The sequence below is a fragment of the Cygnus atratus genome, chromosome 4 (genome assembly GCF_013377495.2).
Source record: "Cygnus atratus isolate AKBS03 ecotype Queensland, Australia chromosome 4, CAtr_DNAZoo_HiC_assembly, whole genome shotgun sequence".
NCBI classification, from domain to species: Eukaryota; Metazoa; Chordata; class Aves; order Anseriformes; family Anatidae; genus Cygnus; species Cygnus atratus.
The window spans coordinates 32263232-32283941 of record NC_066365.1 but is presented as its reverse complement, the minus strand read 5'-3'; the positions used below and the strand labels follow the sequence as shown (position 1 = coordinate 32283941).

The window sequence follows — 20710 nt, the reverse complement described above, 5'->3', positions numbered from 1 at the left end:
GCTATTGTCACCCCGTTTAGGGAATAAGGGAGTAGCTATGGGAGAGATTAAAGAGCTGGAAATGGATGAAAAGAAATCATCTAGTCCAAAGCCTCCATGTCGTGGAGGCCTTTGCATAGAGATCCCAGGCTACAGTATGAAAGAGGATTTTGGTACCATGCTGAACATGCAGCACGTAACAAGATTATGTGGCGTGGGAGTAAAAAATTTGCTTCCTGTAATTGTTTTCTGTGCGTCAGAGCCCTAGACTTATATCTGTGTGTTTTTGTATTTATTTTGATTTTATTTTTATTACATGTGTTATAAATATATATATAAATGTATATACCTGAAGTGTATATTCTATTTATTTAAATATTTTTCTCTATATACACAATTTTATAAGTATGCTTAATATATGTCACTGAAATAGGTTGATTTTGTTCTTTATTTCCTTTATCAGCTTGCTGAAAGCAGTCAGAAAAAAGAGGCTCTACAGAAAAGCATTGAGAAATCAAAAATTGGACGTGAAGATACTGTAAGTTGGTTTGGGGGTTGAGGTGATCCTATTAGGGAACAGGGATACAAGTATTCCCAGTTTGCAAATAGTCTGAGTTGTTGGAAATCCATTAAGATTTTGAAGTACTGAAGATGAGTAAGGGAGAAAAAAAATCGGATGTTCCTAAATGTTAAATTCTTCCTTAGTTGGTCATGTACTACTGAGGAAAATATTGAAAACTGGTGATCCAAGGCTGAGAAAATGAGACTGCTTGAAGTCTGGTAGTTTTCCGGCTTTTTTCAGATTGAAAGATATCGTTAAACTTGAACTACCCACAGTTATGTGCCAAAGTTGCCAACCGTTGCTGAACTGCCAAATCTAGTAGCCGCAAACTTAGGTGTTGGGGATCTTCTATTTTTATTTCTTTTAATCTTACTTGTAATCTAGATTTCTAAATTATTATTCTGAGAATTCAGTTAAGCTTGGTGCTCTTTGCATGCTGAAGCTGTTTAAAATACATTGTAAAATAATATTTAGGCTTCGTATCTAACATACATACGAAGTAGTATGTTAGAAAAAATTCATATGGTATTCTAGCTCCTGATTTGTTTTGAGATGCTCAATGTAAACTGGTTTAAACCTCCGATATGTAAATGCATAAACAGGGATGGACAGAAGTTTTCATATGGGATGGAATTTTGTAGGAAAGAGCCATATCTTAGAATCCAGAATGTTTTGCAGAAACACTCTGAGCTTGACCATAATCAGTGAAACACAGGCAGGTTTCTCATACAGCTGTGCTTGTCAGGTTTCCAGATGGACTTAGAGGCTTGGGTTTCTCCACCATGTGGTCTGCCCTAGTCACAGGAAGCGATTGGTCCTGGAAATCCTGTTTTGCCTGATGCTTCCAACACCTCGGTTCCAGATTAAACATCCGGAAAAAGTCCTGAGAAATCTAGATCACGATGTATGTCTGAGCAGCTGGCCTCCATATCCCGGTGTCTGGAAGCCTTTGATTTCCATTCTGCATTTTCAGAATGGGCTGAATCCAGGCAGAAGCTCTGCGAATGTGGAAGTTCAAAAGTGTTTCAGACTGCCAGGCTGCTGTGGAGATTATAAACTGTCAGGTTTTTATCCAGAGACAAACTTGTGTTGCCTGTCTGTCTGAGGCTGCCTGGTGCCCTGGCATGAGTTCTTTGAATATCCCAGTCTTCAGCCAAGTCCAGAGGTTGACTGTAAGTACAGGCTGAGTTCAAAATATGTGCTGAGTTGGCTATGGGAGTGCTCATGCTGAGTCAGGTGTCTGCAGATATTATTAATCAGTAGAATATTTGAGGTAGATAGTGTATACTCTCCCAGGAAAGACTATCATGTCATAAATATTTGAACTTATTTTTGAGACTACTACTGTTGAACAGTGTGGAACAAAGAAGAAGAAAAATACATTGCCACAGCATTCATACATAATATCCTGATACGTGGAAGTGCTTTAATGACAAGACCAGTGATCTTAAATGTTCTTTAACCTGAGTTTGTTAAACCACTCAGAGTTCAAAGATTGTAGGACTTTTTTCTTTTGCTTATCCATTTTAACCTTATTGATACTGAATACAAACTGGAAGGAAGAAAACTGAGTGTTACTAAGAGTCTTGTGTGCATAAAATGCTCGGTTGGTTCATTGATGGAAAGCAGTAGTGAAAACACCTTTTAAATTTATATCTTTTTATTTTTGAAAAACGTTCTCTGCAGTAATTTGATTTTTATTCTTTTTTATATCTCCCAACATGCTTTGAATCCTCAGGCAGAACGTGCAACGCTGACAGAGGAACTTGCTGCCCTTCGGCAGAAAAAAGAGCAGCTAAAGGCGGAAATAGACAAATATAGAGAATGTGATCCAGACGTTGTTGAAGAAATGCGTAAGTCAATATTGTTTAAAGTGAACTTTTGCATGGAAAATGTCTGCACTTTTTTAGCTTAAAAGCTGGTGTGCAGAGATAAGCCAATGAATAGCTGCTTTTTTTTTAATCTGTAAGCACTACAATACAGGTACACTGACCATTTCTTTTTGTGTTCTGTCATACTATATAGGGTGATTTTTTAATTGATATTTACTCTGCCAACAACTGAGCTGTTAAGAAACAATCCTAAAATTGAAATAATTCTGATAATTATAATTAATGCTAGGACCGTTCTTTCTGGTGCCATAATAATTCTGTAACTGAATCTTAACATGCGTGGGGCAAGTATTCACTGGCTCCCATTTACCTTCAATCCCATACTGACACAATAAGATACTACTCTATTTCCTTTGTCTTTTCTATTTAAAACATAAGCATTTCATTAGAGACACTTAATTTGTATTTATACTTAAGTATGTCTTTACACTGTTGACTTAACGTTTGCACTCTCTGAAATTGTGGGGTTTGGTTGAAGTTTCTAATTCAAATAGAATACAAGGAATAATGAGTGACTGCAGTACTTAATACAGAATTGAGCAGTGAAATGTACTTAATATTCTGATCCTTAATGTGAAAAATGAAAAGCATGCATGAAATTTTATTGAATTTTCTCTACTTTCATGTTTTATTTATTAGGCTCTTAGGTTGCTACCCAAACACCACTGCATATTCAATTGCTCTACACCAAAATGCCATTACAGAGTGATGAGAAACCGGCACAGACCTTTTCTGGGGAAGATACATGACTGACTCTTTTGCTTTTCTTATTCTTCCTCCTCCTTATTCTTAAAGTCCAGCTTTAGAAATGTGCTGAGAGAAAGCCAGGAACATAAACAATTGGCAGCACACCCTCGAATTGGACAGATATTCTTTCTTTAGAGGGGCTGTGACATTTTTCATCAGCTGCATTATCTTTCCCCAAGGATGTAATGGTATGAAAGGGAATAAGCAAACTCGAGACCTGAGGTTACAGTACTGTAAATCCTTTGCTGTGTGCTCTCCTGAGGAGAAATAACAGACACGTTCCAGCTGTGGAAATGAGTAAGTTTAGACATATAGCGACAGCAGAGGATTCATAGTGCCAGGTATTGAAAGTGCTGAGATATCCTTACAGTAAGCATTGCACTGAAGGTGTTGAAGAGCCTCTCTTTTAAGCAGTTGCCATGAGCATGTTCCTAAACACTAGGCACAAGGGAACAAATCACAGCTTGAATGGCAGGACACAACTGCATTAGCTGGCAACATGAGGCCTAATATCTGAAAAGAGAGGAAGAAATGTAATCGTTAATCACTCCAGGCACGTCCTTCTCTTCTTTGAAGTGTGTGTAAGGTCCACATGAGCTTCTGCAATGGAGGGATGAGCGTTTAAGGGAGCTTGTGACATGAACCTGGTAGGGCTACCCAGGGGAAAGTACAGTAGTGTTCTGAAAGTAATTTGTCCCTGACCTTCAATTAAAAAGTTGATGCTTTGTTATATGTTTTATCAGTCGTTGTTGCACTGTCTAAATTTGCTAGCAGTGTATAAATGACTAAATGTCAGTTTGGGGGAATTAACATCTTTGTCAGAGCTGAATGGAATTTCACAGGATTTAAATAATAATGGTAATAATGGGTGGGGGATGGGGATGAGACTTCTCTCATTTCAGAGTGAGGGGAAGAGCAAAGGCAAAAAAAGATGCAGGAAGTTATAGTTTTTAGTGTGAGAAGATGTAAAGAATTTCAGGCAATTGAAGGTATTCATCTAGACATAAAAGTTACCACTGCTGTTTCCCTGAACAACCTTATAATCAAAGTTATTTGTTCAGAGATTTTTAAAGCATTTTCAAATTGCACGAGTGATGCATGTTTTTCCACTAGCTATACAATTTCAGTAACTTAATCCTTGTGATTATTTTCAGTTGGATCAATGAGTGGATTCTTAAATCTAAATTAATTTAATTTTAAGTCAGAAATCAGAAATGGCTGTTAGATTACATAATGCACTTTTTAAGAGTTGCATTGTTGAGTATAATACGTTTTGTAATGGGCTGTTGTCATGTTCTACATTTGGGTTTTCTCTTTCCTTCCTTGAATGGCTTTAACCTCTAAGGAAATTTTTCCAATATTTAGTATAAGATTTCACACTTGTAACTTCCTATCCCGTATCACAGAGCAGCCTTGATTCTCGTGTGGTATTTTAGGGGTATGTCAAATTGTCTTCTGATTTCAGTGGCCTTCTAATTTGGTGAATGCTTTGCTGTGCCTTTTTAATTGCTCTTTCCCTCATAAAAAGTATTGCAGAAGCAAACCTAGTGGTGTGTGTTAGGTTTACATATGACAACAAGCCTCATTAAAACACACACCAGCACATGTACATGCACATTAATTCCAAGGTCAAAATGAAATTTGGATGATTCGTAGTAAATATCTGAAGACAATGAAAGCTGAACATCTGTCTTGCTTCCTCAGTCTTGGGATGAGAAAGTCATGCTTGACGATGTAACTAAATATACTAGAATTCACCAGGGAGCAAACTAGAGAACTAAATAATAACTCTATTTTTTGCTGACTTTACCACTTGTCCTTTTAATATAAATAGCAAATGGTTTGTTTTATGTTTTACCTTAATTTCCTTGGCTTTTCTGTTAGAGAGCTAAAGTATAAACTCTAATGCCTTCCCAAGTTTACAGCGTTTGAACACATTTGTGTTTAAACAACTACAGTAAATGGCAGCAGAAACAAGGTTTAGGGACTGGCCACTAGAGGAAGCTACATAATAGTCTGGTCTTGTGGATGCATGGGTAGTTCCATTTTACAGGTAGGGTATTGTAGAAATATATCTAAATTTGCAAAAATACAGGGATTTTTTTTTAATGACTGTTGTAGTTCATTGCTGGGAGCTTGTGTTTGCCCCTTGGAAATGTCATGTAAGCCACCTAGTGTAATTTAGGATTGAGCTATAGATCTTTCCTCAACATTACAGGCGATAAAACTGACAACAGTCATCGGCAGTAAAAACAGAAATTCTGGGATTTTATTTTTCTGTGTTGAACTTGTAATCCTGCTTGAGTTGGTACAGGACTGAGCCATTTCTTAACCTAGAGGCAGATTTTTGTAGGCTAGAGGATATTCTCGTGGGGAAAGCAGACATTGTGGAGAAGAGTTTCCCTATTCCTCCAACAGAGGGACTATATGGCAAACATGTATGTATACAGATCGGATGTGTACAGATGTGATGCTGGTAGATTCCCTAAAGCCGATGGTAGAGAACAGAGGCATGGAGAATGCAAGCTGTCAGTAGTTCATTATTTATCTAAATTTGCATAAGGCTGACAAAGAAAGCTCCATGTAACATCAATATTAATCTGCTGCACAAATTTAATTCTTTCTGCCCACCAGAGAGAGGTTAGGGAGCTTAAAAAAAATATAATAATTATCTGACAATTAATTTTATAGAGAGGTTTGTCTGGCAGCTGAAGTATATAAATGGTACTGATTTTGCTCTTAGTTGTCAACCAGTTTCCAAGCAGAAACAGACAAACATTTTCAGTATTCACTGTACTATGAAAAACATTTATAGAATTTAAAAATTCTTCTACTTTGATGAAAGGAATGTTAATTTATACTATGTTAAAACATAGTTGGGTCTAAACAAATGCTTTTAACTTTAAAAAAGTGTTTGGACAAACTGTATTCTCACAAAGCATCAAACCACCAAGTACAGCACACGTAATGCATCATTTCTGATGTCAAACTTCTCTTTGTTTATTTTTATCTTGTAGCAAGGGGCATCAGTGGATTGAAATGGACTGCATTTCAAACCACAAATATCCACATAGTTATCCTCTTGAATCTTCAAAAGTGTAATTGCAGAGGCACCACTATCAGTCCAGTTGAGGTCTAGATTATTTTCTAAAACTAATGCTTATATGGCTGTATAAAAATAAATGTTGGGAAAATAGCCAGAGTTTACTGAATACCAAAAAATATCATGCTTTACTTACTTTGAAAGTGCTTTTTTTTTCATTGTTGACAGCAAACTTTGTAGATGCTTCAAAAGTTTCTAATTCTGATTTGCTTAGACATGGAAAAAATCACATTTGTGGGGTGAGTGGTTTTAGGGTTGTTTGTTTGTTTGTTTTGGATTTTCATTGTTGATACACACAGGTGTTATTTTGTAATTGTTGCATTCAGATTGTTTTGAAAACATGTTATGCATACAGATGTATTTGACATTACAAAAACTTAATATCAAGTACTAGATTCTTTTAGGGGGTTCTTATTATTAAAATCCCTGTTCCCAGAGGGATAACGGTAGTGAAGAAAATGAAGAAAAGAGTAATGGAGAGGCTTTAAAATTATTTGCATCAGTTTTACTCAAAATTCTCCAAAACACCAGTTATTTACAAAGTGGTTTAATGGGCAATTTTATGGCAAAGTCTTTCTATTGTTTGGAAAAAGGTATCAGAAAGATTATTTAAACTAAAGAGGATTACCAGTGCTTTCAGTTTACAAATTGTTACCTATATAGCTGTTTTTATAAATGCAATGATTCATGTAGAAAAGTGAACGTCTCCAAATAATTTTAATCACAGTCTAGATCCTACCAAGGTCAATAGGATCAAGCCTATAGAGAGAGTGTTTTTTCAATCACCTCTAGATCCAATATGTTCAGTTTTCCATTAAGAAGATGTTTTCTAGCTACTGACCCTGAAATATGCACCTGGCATCTGAGAGACAAGCTGTGCTTTTTATGGTTTATGCGTCAATACCATTAACAAAGAGCCTGCAATTAGAAATTAGTCATTCTGTTGAAGTTAGATTAGAGTCTCCACCCACACTTATGTTAGCCTTAGAGGGTTAAATTGAGCTTTATTTGGAGTGAACCATACACTTAAAAGCGTGTAGAAAAATAATAGATTTAAAAGCAGTCACCCCTCCCCCCTATATATATATATATATATATATATTTATTTATTAATTTATTTATTACTTAGTCTCAGTTTTTGTAGAATTGCATATTCAATGCATTCATCTCCTGAAGATCTGGATGAGGATATTACAGGAAATAGATGATGCCTGATTTTATACCTATCTGGCAGCTATCTGCTACCAACAAAAACAAACCCTAAAAGACCCCTTTCCCCCTCCTTTCTTTTTTTCTTTTTCTTCCTTCATGGAGTACAAGAATGCATATAGATACGTACCAGTAATGTACGAACACATTTACTCCACTAACTGCATCATGCTAAGATTTTTTTAAATACTTCCCCCACTCCCTATTCTGTTCAGTTGGAAAGCTGAAAAACTAAATTACCCACTCTAGAGCTACATTAAACGACAGAGCAAAACTCTTTACCAAGACTAAAGATATCTTTATTCTTGATTTTCTTCTAAAAATGATAGAAGTACTTCTGTGTGATCATAATTATACACAGTACCAATAAAAATAGACCTTAACTGCAAAGTAAAGTTAAAAAAGGAACAAGGTACTAATGAGTGGAATTGCAAATGTATATTTGATCATGAATGCTCAAAGCTCCTCAAGCAATCATCGCAAGCAAGAAGGCATTGCAAGTTTCCACAGTACTTCTGCTACTTTATCTTCATCCCTTCAACTTGTCTTTATCTCTTGAAAATTAAGGGAGTCTGCAGCTGAGTTATTTTAAGTGCTGTTCCTTTGACAGAGCAACCAGTTGCACAGCAGAATCTGGTTGGGATTGCTGGAGGCTGTAAAGTGCTTCTTTAAGGACCTTCCCGACAGAAGTAGATTAAAAAGTTCCCACCTTGGTCCTTCGTTCCTGCGCTGAAGTTTGCCAGTGGTGACAGCAAGTGAGTCAGACTTGTCAGTTTGAGTTAGGAACCGATGGTGTATACACACATCCTTGTCTTGTGGTAGAGTCTTGCGAGGTCTTTGAAACCTCCTTTTCTACTGACCAGTCAGCCTGATGAACGCTTATGCCTGCTTCTTCAGAAGGCTTTCATACATATGGTAATTTGTCAGGCGTTTCCCAGAATTGTCGTTCTCATGGTAAATGTCCTGAAGAGCAATCCGGGATCCTCTGATCAGCTAGGAGCACATCAGGTAAAATTTTTTCTAAGGGCATCTTCCTGAACTCACAGTGAGTTGAACAGTGTAGAAAACTGGTTTGGGAAGGACTAACTGACATAGGATATGGAGTAGGTAAATGAGCAGCTACTGGCACTTAGAAGGAAAGGAGAATATAACAGCCAGGAAGAATATGGGGCCTTGGCCAACCTGGTTTAGTGGGTGGCATCCCTGCCTATGGCAGGGGGGTTGGATTTAGATAACCTTTAAGGCCTCTTCCAACACAAACCGTTCTATGAATTACAAGCATGGGACCACCAGGACAGACTTCTGAAGCTTAAGATGCATCTGCACGTGTATTTCAAAGGTGCAAAGCTTGAAATGACATGTGGGGCTTTTCACTGAATCTGGGAAACTGAAGTGCAGAAGGGCCATCTGGCTTTCAGCAAAAAGCCCTAAATCTCAATGTTTTCAGAGTAGCTCTGGATACTCTGCATTTGACCTAAAGTTTGGACTCCAGCTGAGGTTACTCTGCCGTGAAAAAAATGTCCTAGATGTACATACACAGGCATATTTATGTTTTTATACCTCAAACACATTCTAGCAAGATTATTATTCTTGCAGAGCTTGAACTTCTGCTGACTTGCTTTAAAATGGAGCTGCAGCTTAGCTGGCTAAGCCAAAATAAAACATCCAACCAACCAAGAAAAAACAGCAAACCAAACCAAAAACCCCACAAAACGACAACAAAACAAAACAACCAAAAAAAACCCAAACAAAACAAAATTTTAAATTGTTTTGTCAGTGGAGTTTTACTTAGAGACTCAGAAAAGAGGCAGTTGGAAGATCAAATGTTTAGCTAGGATATATAACACCCTGCTTAAATAAACTGGCTACTCTGACAAGTTCCATGCTCCAGAAATTAAGTTAGAAAGCTCACAAGTTTTATTTTTGTTCTTTCTGTTTGTTTTCTTTCTTTTTTTGTTTGTATGGGAATGGCAGAAAAAAAAATGTTGTGTGAGGGGCAGACAGGTGAAATATATGGGAATGATTTTAATGTCTGAGCTAGTAAATCTTTATGGCAAAATTTGTTAAGCTGCTTAAGTATGGTAGACACTTGATAAAATTTGTGATGTAGAAAATGGCTGCTTGTGACTACATTTATGATCTTCATTGATTTAGAAATGGATTGGCAGCAATCCATTTGCCTGTGTTTTAAAACCATGAAAAGAGCTTCAAATGGAAGTAATCTATAGATCATTCATAAGAAACCAAAAAAGCTTTTGTGGAGAGATTATTTTGCTTGTCTCCCAGTGTTCGATGTTTGAGGTTAGTTTTATATGGTACCGTTTAGTCTGTTTTGATAAACTTATGATGATATTCAAAGGAGTTGCAAATAAATACTTATACCTTTTCAAGGCTTCTGTTGGTGAAATGAAGTCAGGAAAGGTATTTTTGATTTTTAAATTGTTGTCTTAAGTGCAAAGTCAAATGTCCTTGTTTAAAGGAAAAAAAAAGTGTTGCCAATCCCACACATTGGAAAATCTCTCAAGTGTTTTTGTATGGTACAGTATGTTTTCATTATGGAATTATCTTGATTGGGACTGCATATTAGGAGTGTATATTCCTCACGTAGGTTCCTCATTCAGTGCTATTTAACTGCAGACATTTTGCAAGGCAGGTTGTATCAGTGTAAAATTAATTATACTATTGGTGGTGTATTTGAGAGTATTTCTGTTTCTTTTTCTCTTTCTCATTCGAGCATTTTGTGAACTAATTTCAGTGGAAAAACTAGGAAAAAAATAGGAAAAAAAATGGAAAAGAGAAACAATTTGGGAATACATAGAAGAACACAGATTTTATCTTTGCTAGTCTAAGAGACCTTTGTAGCATGGGAGAAGTTTTGCTTTGCTGTTTTGCATGATGTTGTTATAAGAAAAGAAGGGAAACGCAGTCTTGATGAAAGTGCAGTAGTGTGAATCTCAGACTACTTTGTTATTACACTCAAGGTTTACTCACTAGTAATTCAGCATCAGAATCTGAGGTTCATTCAAAGAACTTCTAATAGGGTCTGTTGTGTCTGCTCAGTATTTATATTAATGAGCTGGATAATAGAACAGAAGATAAGCTTTTGTTACATTAGCAGATGATGTGAGACCAGGACAGCCTGCGTGGACAGAGGACAGCGTGAGCGTGACAAATTCCCAAGATAGTCAGAGAAACACTGAATAAAATTCAGTAGTGGCCAAGTGCAAGGACATACATGTATGCATTTGAGGATATTGTGTTACACACAATCTGGAGCAATTGGTTAAGGGGGGTGGGCTTGAAAAAGATGTCAGGATTACAGTAGTTTACAGGTTGAGCGTAAGATATTCATATTGTGAAGCAAAATCGCCTTACAATGATACAAAAACAGAAGTGTAGCCAACAATAAGATATATGAAATAATCTTTCTACTCATGTTGGCATTAGTGAGACTTCAGCTGGAACACTGTGTTCAGTTTCGGATATCTTACTTTAAAATGTATGACTAACTGGAGAGAATTCAGAGTACAGCAAAAAGACTGGAGGTCTAGCAACCACGTTACGGGGGAAAAGATTAAAAAAAGGGGCTTGAAAGAAGATACATATTTCTGCTTCAGAAAAGGAAACGAATAGCCCATTGCTCAGGTTCATGGAGAACTGAGCAATAAGTAAATAGCTTTAAATGGCAGGAAAAGAAAGGATGAAAAACTATTCTAATGGTAGCAATGATCAAGCACAGAAGTAGATTGCCTAAGGAGGTCGTAAAAGCTCTAACAGTGGAAGACTTACAAACAGGCTACGAACAGCTCTGAAATGGCATAGGTAAGGCTGGACATGTGTAAAGTCATGTGTGCAGAGAGTAGAGGCCCTCCTGAGACACCTTGCAGACATTTCTCTACAACTCTTGTGACACAGGAGGTGTGCAGCAGTGACAAAAAGCCAAGCGCTCTGGGATGGGCCTTTGTGTGAATTGCAGTTCTGCAGCACAGCTCAACCAGTAAGTGAAGAGAGGAAAAGGAGCCCTGAATCAGAAGGCTGGTGTGCTTGTTTCCCTTGTGTAAGAACAGTACTTCTGCTCTGTTAATTGGATAAGAATAGATGCATTTTAGTTATGCAACTAGGATTTCAGCATGGGCTTTCAGGTAGCGTACTTAAAAGGTAAGTGGGCTTTTTCTGTGGGTACGTGAATACAGTAAGCTTCAGCACGAGAACATCTATTTCCCATAGAGGAATCTTTTGGTAGCGATTCTGACAAATTCTGTTGGACGTTTTTCAAAGAGACACTGTGTACTTACTGATGAAATTTGACAGTGTGACCTTTTCATATAGGACAGAGGGAGCTCTTGCTGATGAGGCTTGACACTTTTTTCCAACAAAGATTGCAGACCCTTTAAAAGCATATTCTCATAGATGTGGATCAGCATATTGGTAGCTTTCTGTGCACTGGTGCGTCTCACCCTGTAAATGAGTGATGCCATCTTATGTATGTTCTCAGATTTATTTTCAAGCATATATATATATATATGTCTGTACATACAGCTGTTGAAACAGGAATGTTAATTTAATTCATTCATGTGTTAAAATTCCTTGAATGCTTTTCCATCACAAGTGGCTTATTGTGTTGTGTTCCATGCTTTTAAAAATAATTGTAGATCCATAGGTAGGAATCATAATAATCGACAGTTGTTTTCCTGTAGTTCTGATTTTTTTTCCAGAGTCTAAATGTAAAAAAGAGATACTCCTCAATATTATTTAGTAATATGTCAGTATAAATAGTTCTATTGAATTTGTGATGTTGTTTAAATGAGAAGTCATATCTTTTCATTGACTTGAATTCAGTTGTTATGAATTCTGAAGCCTTGTGATTTGTTGCTTGATATCATGGGGATAAGTGTTATGTGGCATGCTGAAGTATGGGGGAAGAATGATGTGTTATTTTGGATTCAAAGAAGCTGACAAAATTCTGATGTGCTCTCATTCTTCTAAAGAACAGCGCTTTATTCTCTTTATAGGTGGAAACTCCTCTTTGGGAAGCACGGGGGAAGGTGAAAATTGCATATAGCATTAAACAAGCATCTCCGCCTAATGCTTGGTTACAAAACTTTCTTCTAAAACCACTCTTGCTATGTTTTGAGTTACCCTATTGACAGTGTTGTGAGCTACTTCCTCTCAAGGATGCTTAACTTCAGGCGTTTAAAGAAGCCACTTGATCACATCATTGTGCGATCAGGGGCTCTGGTGTTGGTTTGTGGATGGATGTGTCAGTACGAGTTGCTAGGTAATTAGCTTTTGTACTCGGTGGATGACAGGTGTGTAATTCTTTACTCGTTGTGGCAAGGCACTGGAACAGGTTGTCCATAGTCTTGGGAGTGTTCGAGGCCAGGCTGGATGGGTCTTTGGGCAGCCTGCTTTAGTGGGACGTGTCCCTGCCCATGGCAGGGGGTTGGCACTCCATCATCTTTAAGGTCCCTTCCAACCCAAGCAATTCGATGTTTCTGTGAATTGCTGTGTTCACATTCTACCCTGGGCTTTAGAGATGGGATCTTTATTTGCATGAGACATTTTCTTTTATGGGAAAGGTTTTTGGAATTGTGCATCACGGGATGTTAAAAAGATGCTTCTCCAAGGGGCAGAGAAACATAAATCTGTTCCAGTATGATAGCAAGGTAAACAATGTTTCTGGAAAGTGAGGGTGGCCCGAGAGCATGAGAATGAATAACTGTAGACTGCAATGAATAATCAATCAGTCATTGGAGATTCACGTTCATATACTTTTCTTCTGGTTGTTGCAGTTTTTCATATTTAAATTTGGTGTGAGTGGATGCAGAGTTATTACTGGAATTCAAATCCCCATAATGCAACTTATTTGCCCTGACCAGTTTCATGAGAGAGACTGGCAATCTTCGGGCTAATAATCCCCACTGGCCCGTGTGAACAGTTGCAGCTGTTCTCTGCATTTCATACACAAGAATTGCAATTCACACTGTGAGATTACTCCCTCAGCCACATGCAAAATACAGCCTCAGACTTTGGCATGTGTCTGCTTAACAGTCCCACAGGTTGGTGGGTGGCTGTCTCCTTGAAAGGGTGCTAGCTCTCTCTGCAGTCAGGCATCTTCCAGGTGGGAAATCCACACAGTTCCCTTGTGGCATTAGTTGTGGTAGGTCAAACTGCCACCAACTCGTGCTAGTTTTATAAATATAGATAGCTTTTGTTCTGTAGACATTGGGGTTCCTGGCTGGTCCTGGAAATTTTGTTTATGCATAAAAGCATTGCTTTCAATAATCTCTGAAGTTATCTTGAACGTGTCAGAGTAGAAGCAAAGAAGAAGAGAAAAGAAGGCTACATGTCTTTCTTTTCCAGGTCTGTAGGTGGTTGTGAGCTGGATGGGGCTGTGCTGAGAGCTTTTTCACTACAGCTGTTGGAGCTAAAATATGTTACCTTTACAGTCTGATTTTTGAATACTCTTCAGTGACTGCTTCCATAGTGTTACTTTAGTGATAGATGCAGGACTTAAAAAAGCTTTTGGGAAGAACCTGAAAGTAAGTTTGGAAATATTTATAATGTGGTTGTTGTTGTAACTGTGTTTTAGCCATGGAAGTATCAGAAGTCTGACAGAAGGAGTAACCTAGTCTCCTGGAGCATATTGTGTAGACGAGGCATGTAGTGGTTTTCCCTGCCTGTGGAAATATTTGGGGTTTTTAAAAACCTCGAGTGGCCATTTCACTTTGGAACACAAGTAGGACCTTCAATTCCCACCACCATCCCCTCCAGGGAAAAAGTGGGTGAATGTGGGGGCAGGAGCAGGGACGAGAGGAAAGAGGAGACTGTGGTTCTGCAGTATGCAGAGAGTGGCTTCCAGAGCTGAATCAAAACCAGCATGGCCTGACCACGCTGCTTCTGAGCCAGTACATGCAGCCAGCTCAGATTTGTCTGGACACATTGCTGCACTAACGTTTTGTGCCGCTGGACGTCACTCCAGGTCGGGTGCTGTCCATTTGCCTCAGGAGGCTTTTGCTGGACCTCCTGCTGCTGTTCCACGCGCCCTTTCTTCAGGGCAGTCTCCTGGTCTGCTCCTTTATCCCTGTGGTCACCATCTGGTTGTCACTCGCCTGCCCTAAAGAGCCCTCCTCCACTTTCTCTTTAAACATTCAGGCCTTCCTTTCCCTATCTTTGCTTTCCTTTACGGGGATTTAGAGGCTTGTCCCTATGGTAAGGAAACTGCTTAGGAAAATGATTCAGTTCCCAGAATCTGGGCCTCCTGAGTTCCCTGCAGGTTTCCAGAGATGCATGGGGTTGAGGGAAGAAGAGAATTCTAGAAGGACTGGTTAGTACTAACTCTTTGACCCATAGCCTCTCACTATTTAAGGTATATTTCCAGGTGCGTCTTGCTAACATAACAGTCTAGTGTTGCAAGCATAGAGTCATTGAATCATTTAGGCTAAAAAGCCATGCAAGCTGTGCTGCCTCTTGGTCTTGCACCGCTGTGTGTGCAGTGGTTGCTTTTGTTCAGTTCAGGAGAGAGAATACAAGCTTCCATTTACCAGCTTAGAAAATGCTGAGAGTGCCTGAAACTGGTCAGCCCAGGACACAGGTGTGCGCCTCAGCTGAGCAAACGCCTTGAGTCCTGCAGGCAGGGAGCAGGCAAGTCGATTGATGAGTTGTCACAGGAACTGAAGTAAATACATACTTCAGCCCGCTGTGTGGGAGGCCGATGGCTGTATGATCCCGTGGAGCTAGAGAACAGGCAGTCCAAAGCAGCATGGCTTTGACTTGCATCAGCACGTGAGGTAGGTGGCGGGGATGTCTGTTCTGCTCCTCCTCCGCTCCCTCACTCTTCGTGCACACACGTGTGCAGATGATGCAACCACTGAAAGTCCCAACAAGCAACTACAAGAGGTTTCCATGAAGTAGTCCAGGTGCAGATTCCTTTGTGCCTCTCAGTTCTTGTGATGGAGGTGGGGCCTCTGGAAGATGCTGGCGGTAATGCAGATGCAGCTGGTGTCTTCAGGTGATGCAGGTCCGTGACTGCCAGTAGCTGTTCCTCCTTTCTCTTTCAGGCAGACGAGGTTCTGCAGTGGAATCATAGGCAAGAATTGAACCACATCCCAAGGCATTTTAGTCTTGACTTCACATAGCTAAATGCTCACCCAGCCCATAGCTATGGTGAATGATATGGCGGTTTCTGGAGATGGATGAGGCGTGTTTTCCCCCACCCTAGATTAAAAAAAGAAATGTAAAGGGAAAGTAAGTGAAGGAATTAGTGGTTAAGCAGACTGCAGCGCCATCATGCAGCAGCGGCAGCGCCAGTCTCGCTTGAGGACAAGAGGCGGTGCAAGCTGTCTTGTTTGCATCAGCTTGGTCAGGCTAGACAAGAGGAACACGTGGCTGTGTTGTAACTTGCCAAAATAGCTGGCATTGCTGCTGATACAATACGGCTGTTGGCTTAAGCAACTTCAGGCATGGCAGAATAAACTCACATCTGCCTCTGTGTGATGCTCTTGCATGCCAGCCAGTGTAAATGGGAAATCACAAGCAACGAGAATTGCCCCAGCCTCTAGTGGATGCATTTTCTGGAGATGTCTTGTGCCTGAGGAAACAAGTGGCTCTTGTTTCCCCAGCTCTGAGCTCGCTGTCAGTAATGTGGGGGATGTGTGTTCCCAGCTTCCAGAGGACTGGGGCAGCCTTTTCTTTGATATTCAGCCAGATTGTTTGAATGTCACCTTCCTCATCCTGAAGTTCTGCCTCCACTTGTCATCTTTCCACACTTGCAGCATGACACTTTGCTGTCAGTCTGTGATCAGTCCCAGGTGGTGCATGGCAAGAATGATGTGGTTAAAATCTTTCACCATTTTGTTTGTATACTTTCACTCTCTGCTTGCTTTTGTTGTTGCTTTTGTTATTTGTTGTTGCTTTTGTTATTTCCTACTATTTTAGTCATTGAAGGTGCTGCCCACTGTGGGCTTCCCCGCATAGCTTCCTGCCCTTGCTACCATGATGTTATTTCTAGCCACAGCTCTGTTACAGGCAGCCACCACCATTCTAGCCACACTGTTGCCCCACCTGCATCTGTTGGTCACCTCAGCCTTTTTTGTCAGAGGTAAAAGTCACATTTTAAACCCAATTGCATCTGTGTATTTTAACATGCGTAAGCAGTGTTTGAAGGGTGACAAAGCACCATGCTGCTGCTATTTTTCACATCCTCTGTACCAATACAGCCACTGTGCTTTATGCACAGGGCTGTGTGCTGAAAGCTGCAGGAGCTTAGAGCTGCTGTGCAATGCAAAAGCAGAGGAATCGGCTGCTTAGCTGCTTCCAGCAAAGCAGAGCTTTCTGCAGAGCCCTAGCAGGCGCCATGGAGGCGGTCGCCGCATCCCGACCTTGGGTATCGTTACCTTGCAGCTCTGGATCCAGGGAGTTTGATACCATCCTAGTTTTTGCCACTCAAACTTTGACTTGGAGTCAAATGCAACTTTACAGTTGTACTCTAGCATTAAAAAAAAAAAAAAAAAAAAGCTGAGTTAAGTATCATTGCTAACGCATTTAAAGCCTTGACCAGCAAAAGCCCTTACTCTGCAAACTTGCTCTGTGTAACATCAGGTAAAGTACAGTTCAAAATGTCCTTGGCTGCCAGTGTGATGTCAGTGCTGCCATTCATGGAACTGAAAAAGTGGAGGTGGCAACAAGAAGTCAGCAAAGAAAATAAGGAGTATGTCTGTTCAGCAAGGAATAACTTGAATTTCTGATGTATGCAAATGATCCAAAATGCCATCTTCCCACCCACTCCCTTTTCTGTCTGTCTTTCTTTTTCTTTATGGTATGTCCAAGCTTTCTAATTGTATACCATCTTCAGAAGCTGCAGTTATTGAAACTGTGTTTTACTGTCATTTAAACATTTTCCACATCACTTACTGAGATATACCGAAGGGTAGAATAATGAGTGCTTACTTTCTTGCGTGCTAACAGATGATTTTTCAAGGTAATTTAACTTTGCCTGAAGTATAATCTTTATAACGATGGACACCTGATCATCTATTCACTTCTCAGTACCCCTGGAGACAAATTTCATGCTGACCATTCAAATGAATATTATCATGCAAGTACTAACAAGACTGACTGGGAATAACTGAGTTATGTGTAGGCGTGAGAACCATAATGATTCTGATAAATTCCCACGTTACAAACCAACCTGTTGATTTGATTCAGTACTTTTTTTTACTGGGAGCAAGGTGATCTAAGAGGATTTTTTTCTTAATACAGTTTTGCCTCATGGAAGCTATATAAAAGCCATTTGTAGTAATGGCAATTTACTATTAGGTATTTAAATCTGGAGTTGTGGTAAGTGAGGGAAGCCAAGTCTAATAACCAGGAGCATTATTTTGCCTTCCTTTCATCGAGGGGGTTCTCAAAGCTCACGGGACTTTCCAGAGCTATGTGATATGTTTGCAGATTCCTGTGATAGACCGTTACTCTTGTCAGTTTCCTTATCTGTATAGAGTCGTACATACCTATGTGACAGACAGTTTACATGCAGAGAGGATTATAAAATATTTTCAATCTCATTTACCCCTAGTACCTTCAGGCCATGTATCTAGTTCCAATCTGGATACAGACAATTAAGTCCCCAGGCAAACCAAACTAGGATTATTTTATTTTAAAATTCACTTCAAAAACTCACAATTGTTCATATAGTGTCTTTTACGCTCCTTTGCTCCTGATTCTCTTTAATTTAGCTTCATGCTTGGTGGAACATTAAAACTGTAAAACAGAAAAAGGCTTTGGAAGCAATAGAATAACTTCTTTATAATCTGTGGTTCCCTAGAAATGGCATCAATAAAAATGTAATCTCCATATTTTGAAACTATTGTATGATTTCACTCTGATTTATGCTTTTTTTTTCTTTTTTGTTTTCATCTGTTTCAGGCCAAACAAACAAAATAGCCAAGGAGGCAGCCAACAGATGGACTGGTGTGTATGCATTTATCTTGCCTAGCACATCTTCATGCTAGAGCAATTTGAGTAAAAGACCTACTTGATAATAAGAATTTTAAATGTTATTAGGACTTGATGCAGGATAGCTCTCACTTTTAAAAAGCATACAGAAATATATCTTTTGAACCATGATTTATACACAAAAGAATAAATTTCCTCAGTTTAATTACTGGATGTACTTAATGTCACTTAATAGATCTGTTCTTCTGGTGCTGTCTTGCACACCATGTTAAAACCCACAGCTCATTTTTTTGGTTGAGTTAAAATCTCTTAAGATGAGGAAAACTTTAATAGAAAGAGACCAGAAATGGCAGTGTTTAGTTTGGCATTGTCATAATTCCAGGTATCCAAAAAGGTTAATTCTTCTTCTCTGAATTTTCATCTGTTTCTGAAAAGTAGAATGCTTTGTGGAACCTTATTGCTGCTACCATATGATGGATGCTAATATAAAGCAGGGATTTCTTAACCTAATTCATCAGCTTTGATGTGCAGGAGAAATGCTGCACAGTTTTATAGAAATTTACTGCGGTAACATTTGTATGGAAGTTTAACTCAATTTTCTGCTGTTGCTTAGCTTAGCTATGTTGCTTCATATTTCCATTTTGCAGAGCAAGCAATATGTACATCCGTACTTTTTTCGTTAATTATTTGGAATACAGTTTGTAATTTTTTGTTTAGAATTCATCTACTACTGCTTGACTGCTCGCTATTATCTGTTATGCCAAGTGCAGCAGTCTATAGTAGTCATAGTCTTTTGGCTATTATTACTTTCTATCTTCATTTTCACTGGGTTGTTTACTGCTTATGAAGAAACAAAGTTACGTATTTTGAAAATAACTTGGGGGGGTACAGTTGTCAGGGCTTTCTATTGTTGATGACAGGCTGTTGTTATCAAGATGTTTAGAGAAGTGAGGGAACTATGCCTCAGCCTGCAGAAGGTACTTTGCTGTTTAATTGCAGAATTAGGTTAGAGGTTGTAGTGTGTATATATATATATATAGCATATATATAGTTAAAAGACCATTTTTAAAACCAAATGTCTGATGCTTAAAAAAAAAGAACAAAGAACATTTCCATGTTGTGCAAACACAGAGAACACTTACTATCTTGAATGAATACTGCATTTTATGCTTGGTAGCAAATAGTGAGTTTCAAGCACATGCAGGACTAGGAAGGACCTTATGGTTAACTTGAATCAGATTTTTGCAGTTGTGGACAATCACACATCAGGTGATTAGTTGAAGAAGGACCTATAGAATACTTCTTACATTCACACTTTCCTCATCACTGTATGGCAAACTTACACTATAACTGTAGCTTTCAATCCTTTTATAGGAGAAGCACAAGAAAAGACCAAGGTAACCTCCAAAGGAGATGACATGTTTTACTTAATATTTAGTAAAAATGTCATTAACGAAAGGCTCCCGTTTTCAGTTCCAAATCTACTTAATAGTGATGTTCTCAACCATGTACCTTTTTCTTCTCTGTAGAGCTGGTGCAAATGGATTTGGTGTATGCAAGACCACAAGTCACGCTTTCTTAAACATTCAAAACTGTATGTTTTCCATCCTGTTTACAGATAACATCTTTGCAATAAAGTCCTGGGCCAAGCGTAAATTCGGATTTGAAGAGAGCAGAATTGATAAAAGTTTTGGAATTCCAGAAGATTTTGATTACATCGATTAGTTGTTCGGCAGTCGATGGCTGACACAATTGTACATAGTTTGTTAAATATTGCTCAGCTGATGTTTAAATGTGTGCTTGAATCCTCACCAAAATGACTGATTGCCCTTTAATTTGCAGTTTTTGTTAACGTTAATAAAATTCTAAAAATGTTTGTTGCATTTCATTTTTCTGCTCCTGTTCTCTGGACTTGGTTACTCGTGTGAAACAGACTAAGAACAGAGAGAGGTTATTGAGGATAATTATCACGAAGTCCTGAGACTATTTTTTTTTTTGCTTAACTGAGAGCTATAAGTACTAAAAGCTAGAAGATTGAGAGATTTATGTTTAAACAGGATGAAATGGAATGGAAAATACTGGGCAATGTGGAATAGAGTAAATTTTTCCCCATCTAGAAAATGAAATACAAGAGAGGCATAACCCATCAATGACAAGCACTGAGACAGTAGCAATGTGAATTGAAAGAATGAGGTTTGATTTCAAGTTGTTCTTTGTTGTGTTGCTAGAGCTGTTTGGGAGTTTAATGACAAGCTTTTGTTTGTT

General features: G+C 38.8%; 1 protein-coding gene across 1 annotated transcript in view; it reads left to right on the top strand.

The window, feature by feature from the left end:
* The window catches only part of MND1 (meiotic nuclear divisions 1), a 39938-nt gene extending 19618 nt beyond the window's left edge, over nt 1-20320 (top strand). Inside the window, exons 5-8 of the mRNA XM_035553019.2 lie at nt 443-517; nt 2280-2394; nt 18416-18460; nt 20064-20320. Of these exons, the coding sequence (XP_035408912.1) occupies nt 443-517; nt 2280-2394; nt 18416-18460; nt 20064-20170 (342 nt within the window). The 3' untranslated portion in view covers nt 20171-20320. The remainder of the gene's footprint in view (nt 1-442; nt 518-2279; nt 2395-18415; nt 18461-20063) is intronic.
* Nucleotides 20321-20710: the final 390 nt, after the last annotated feature.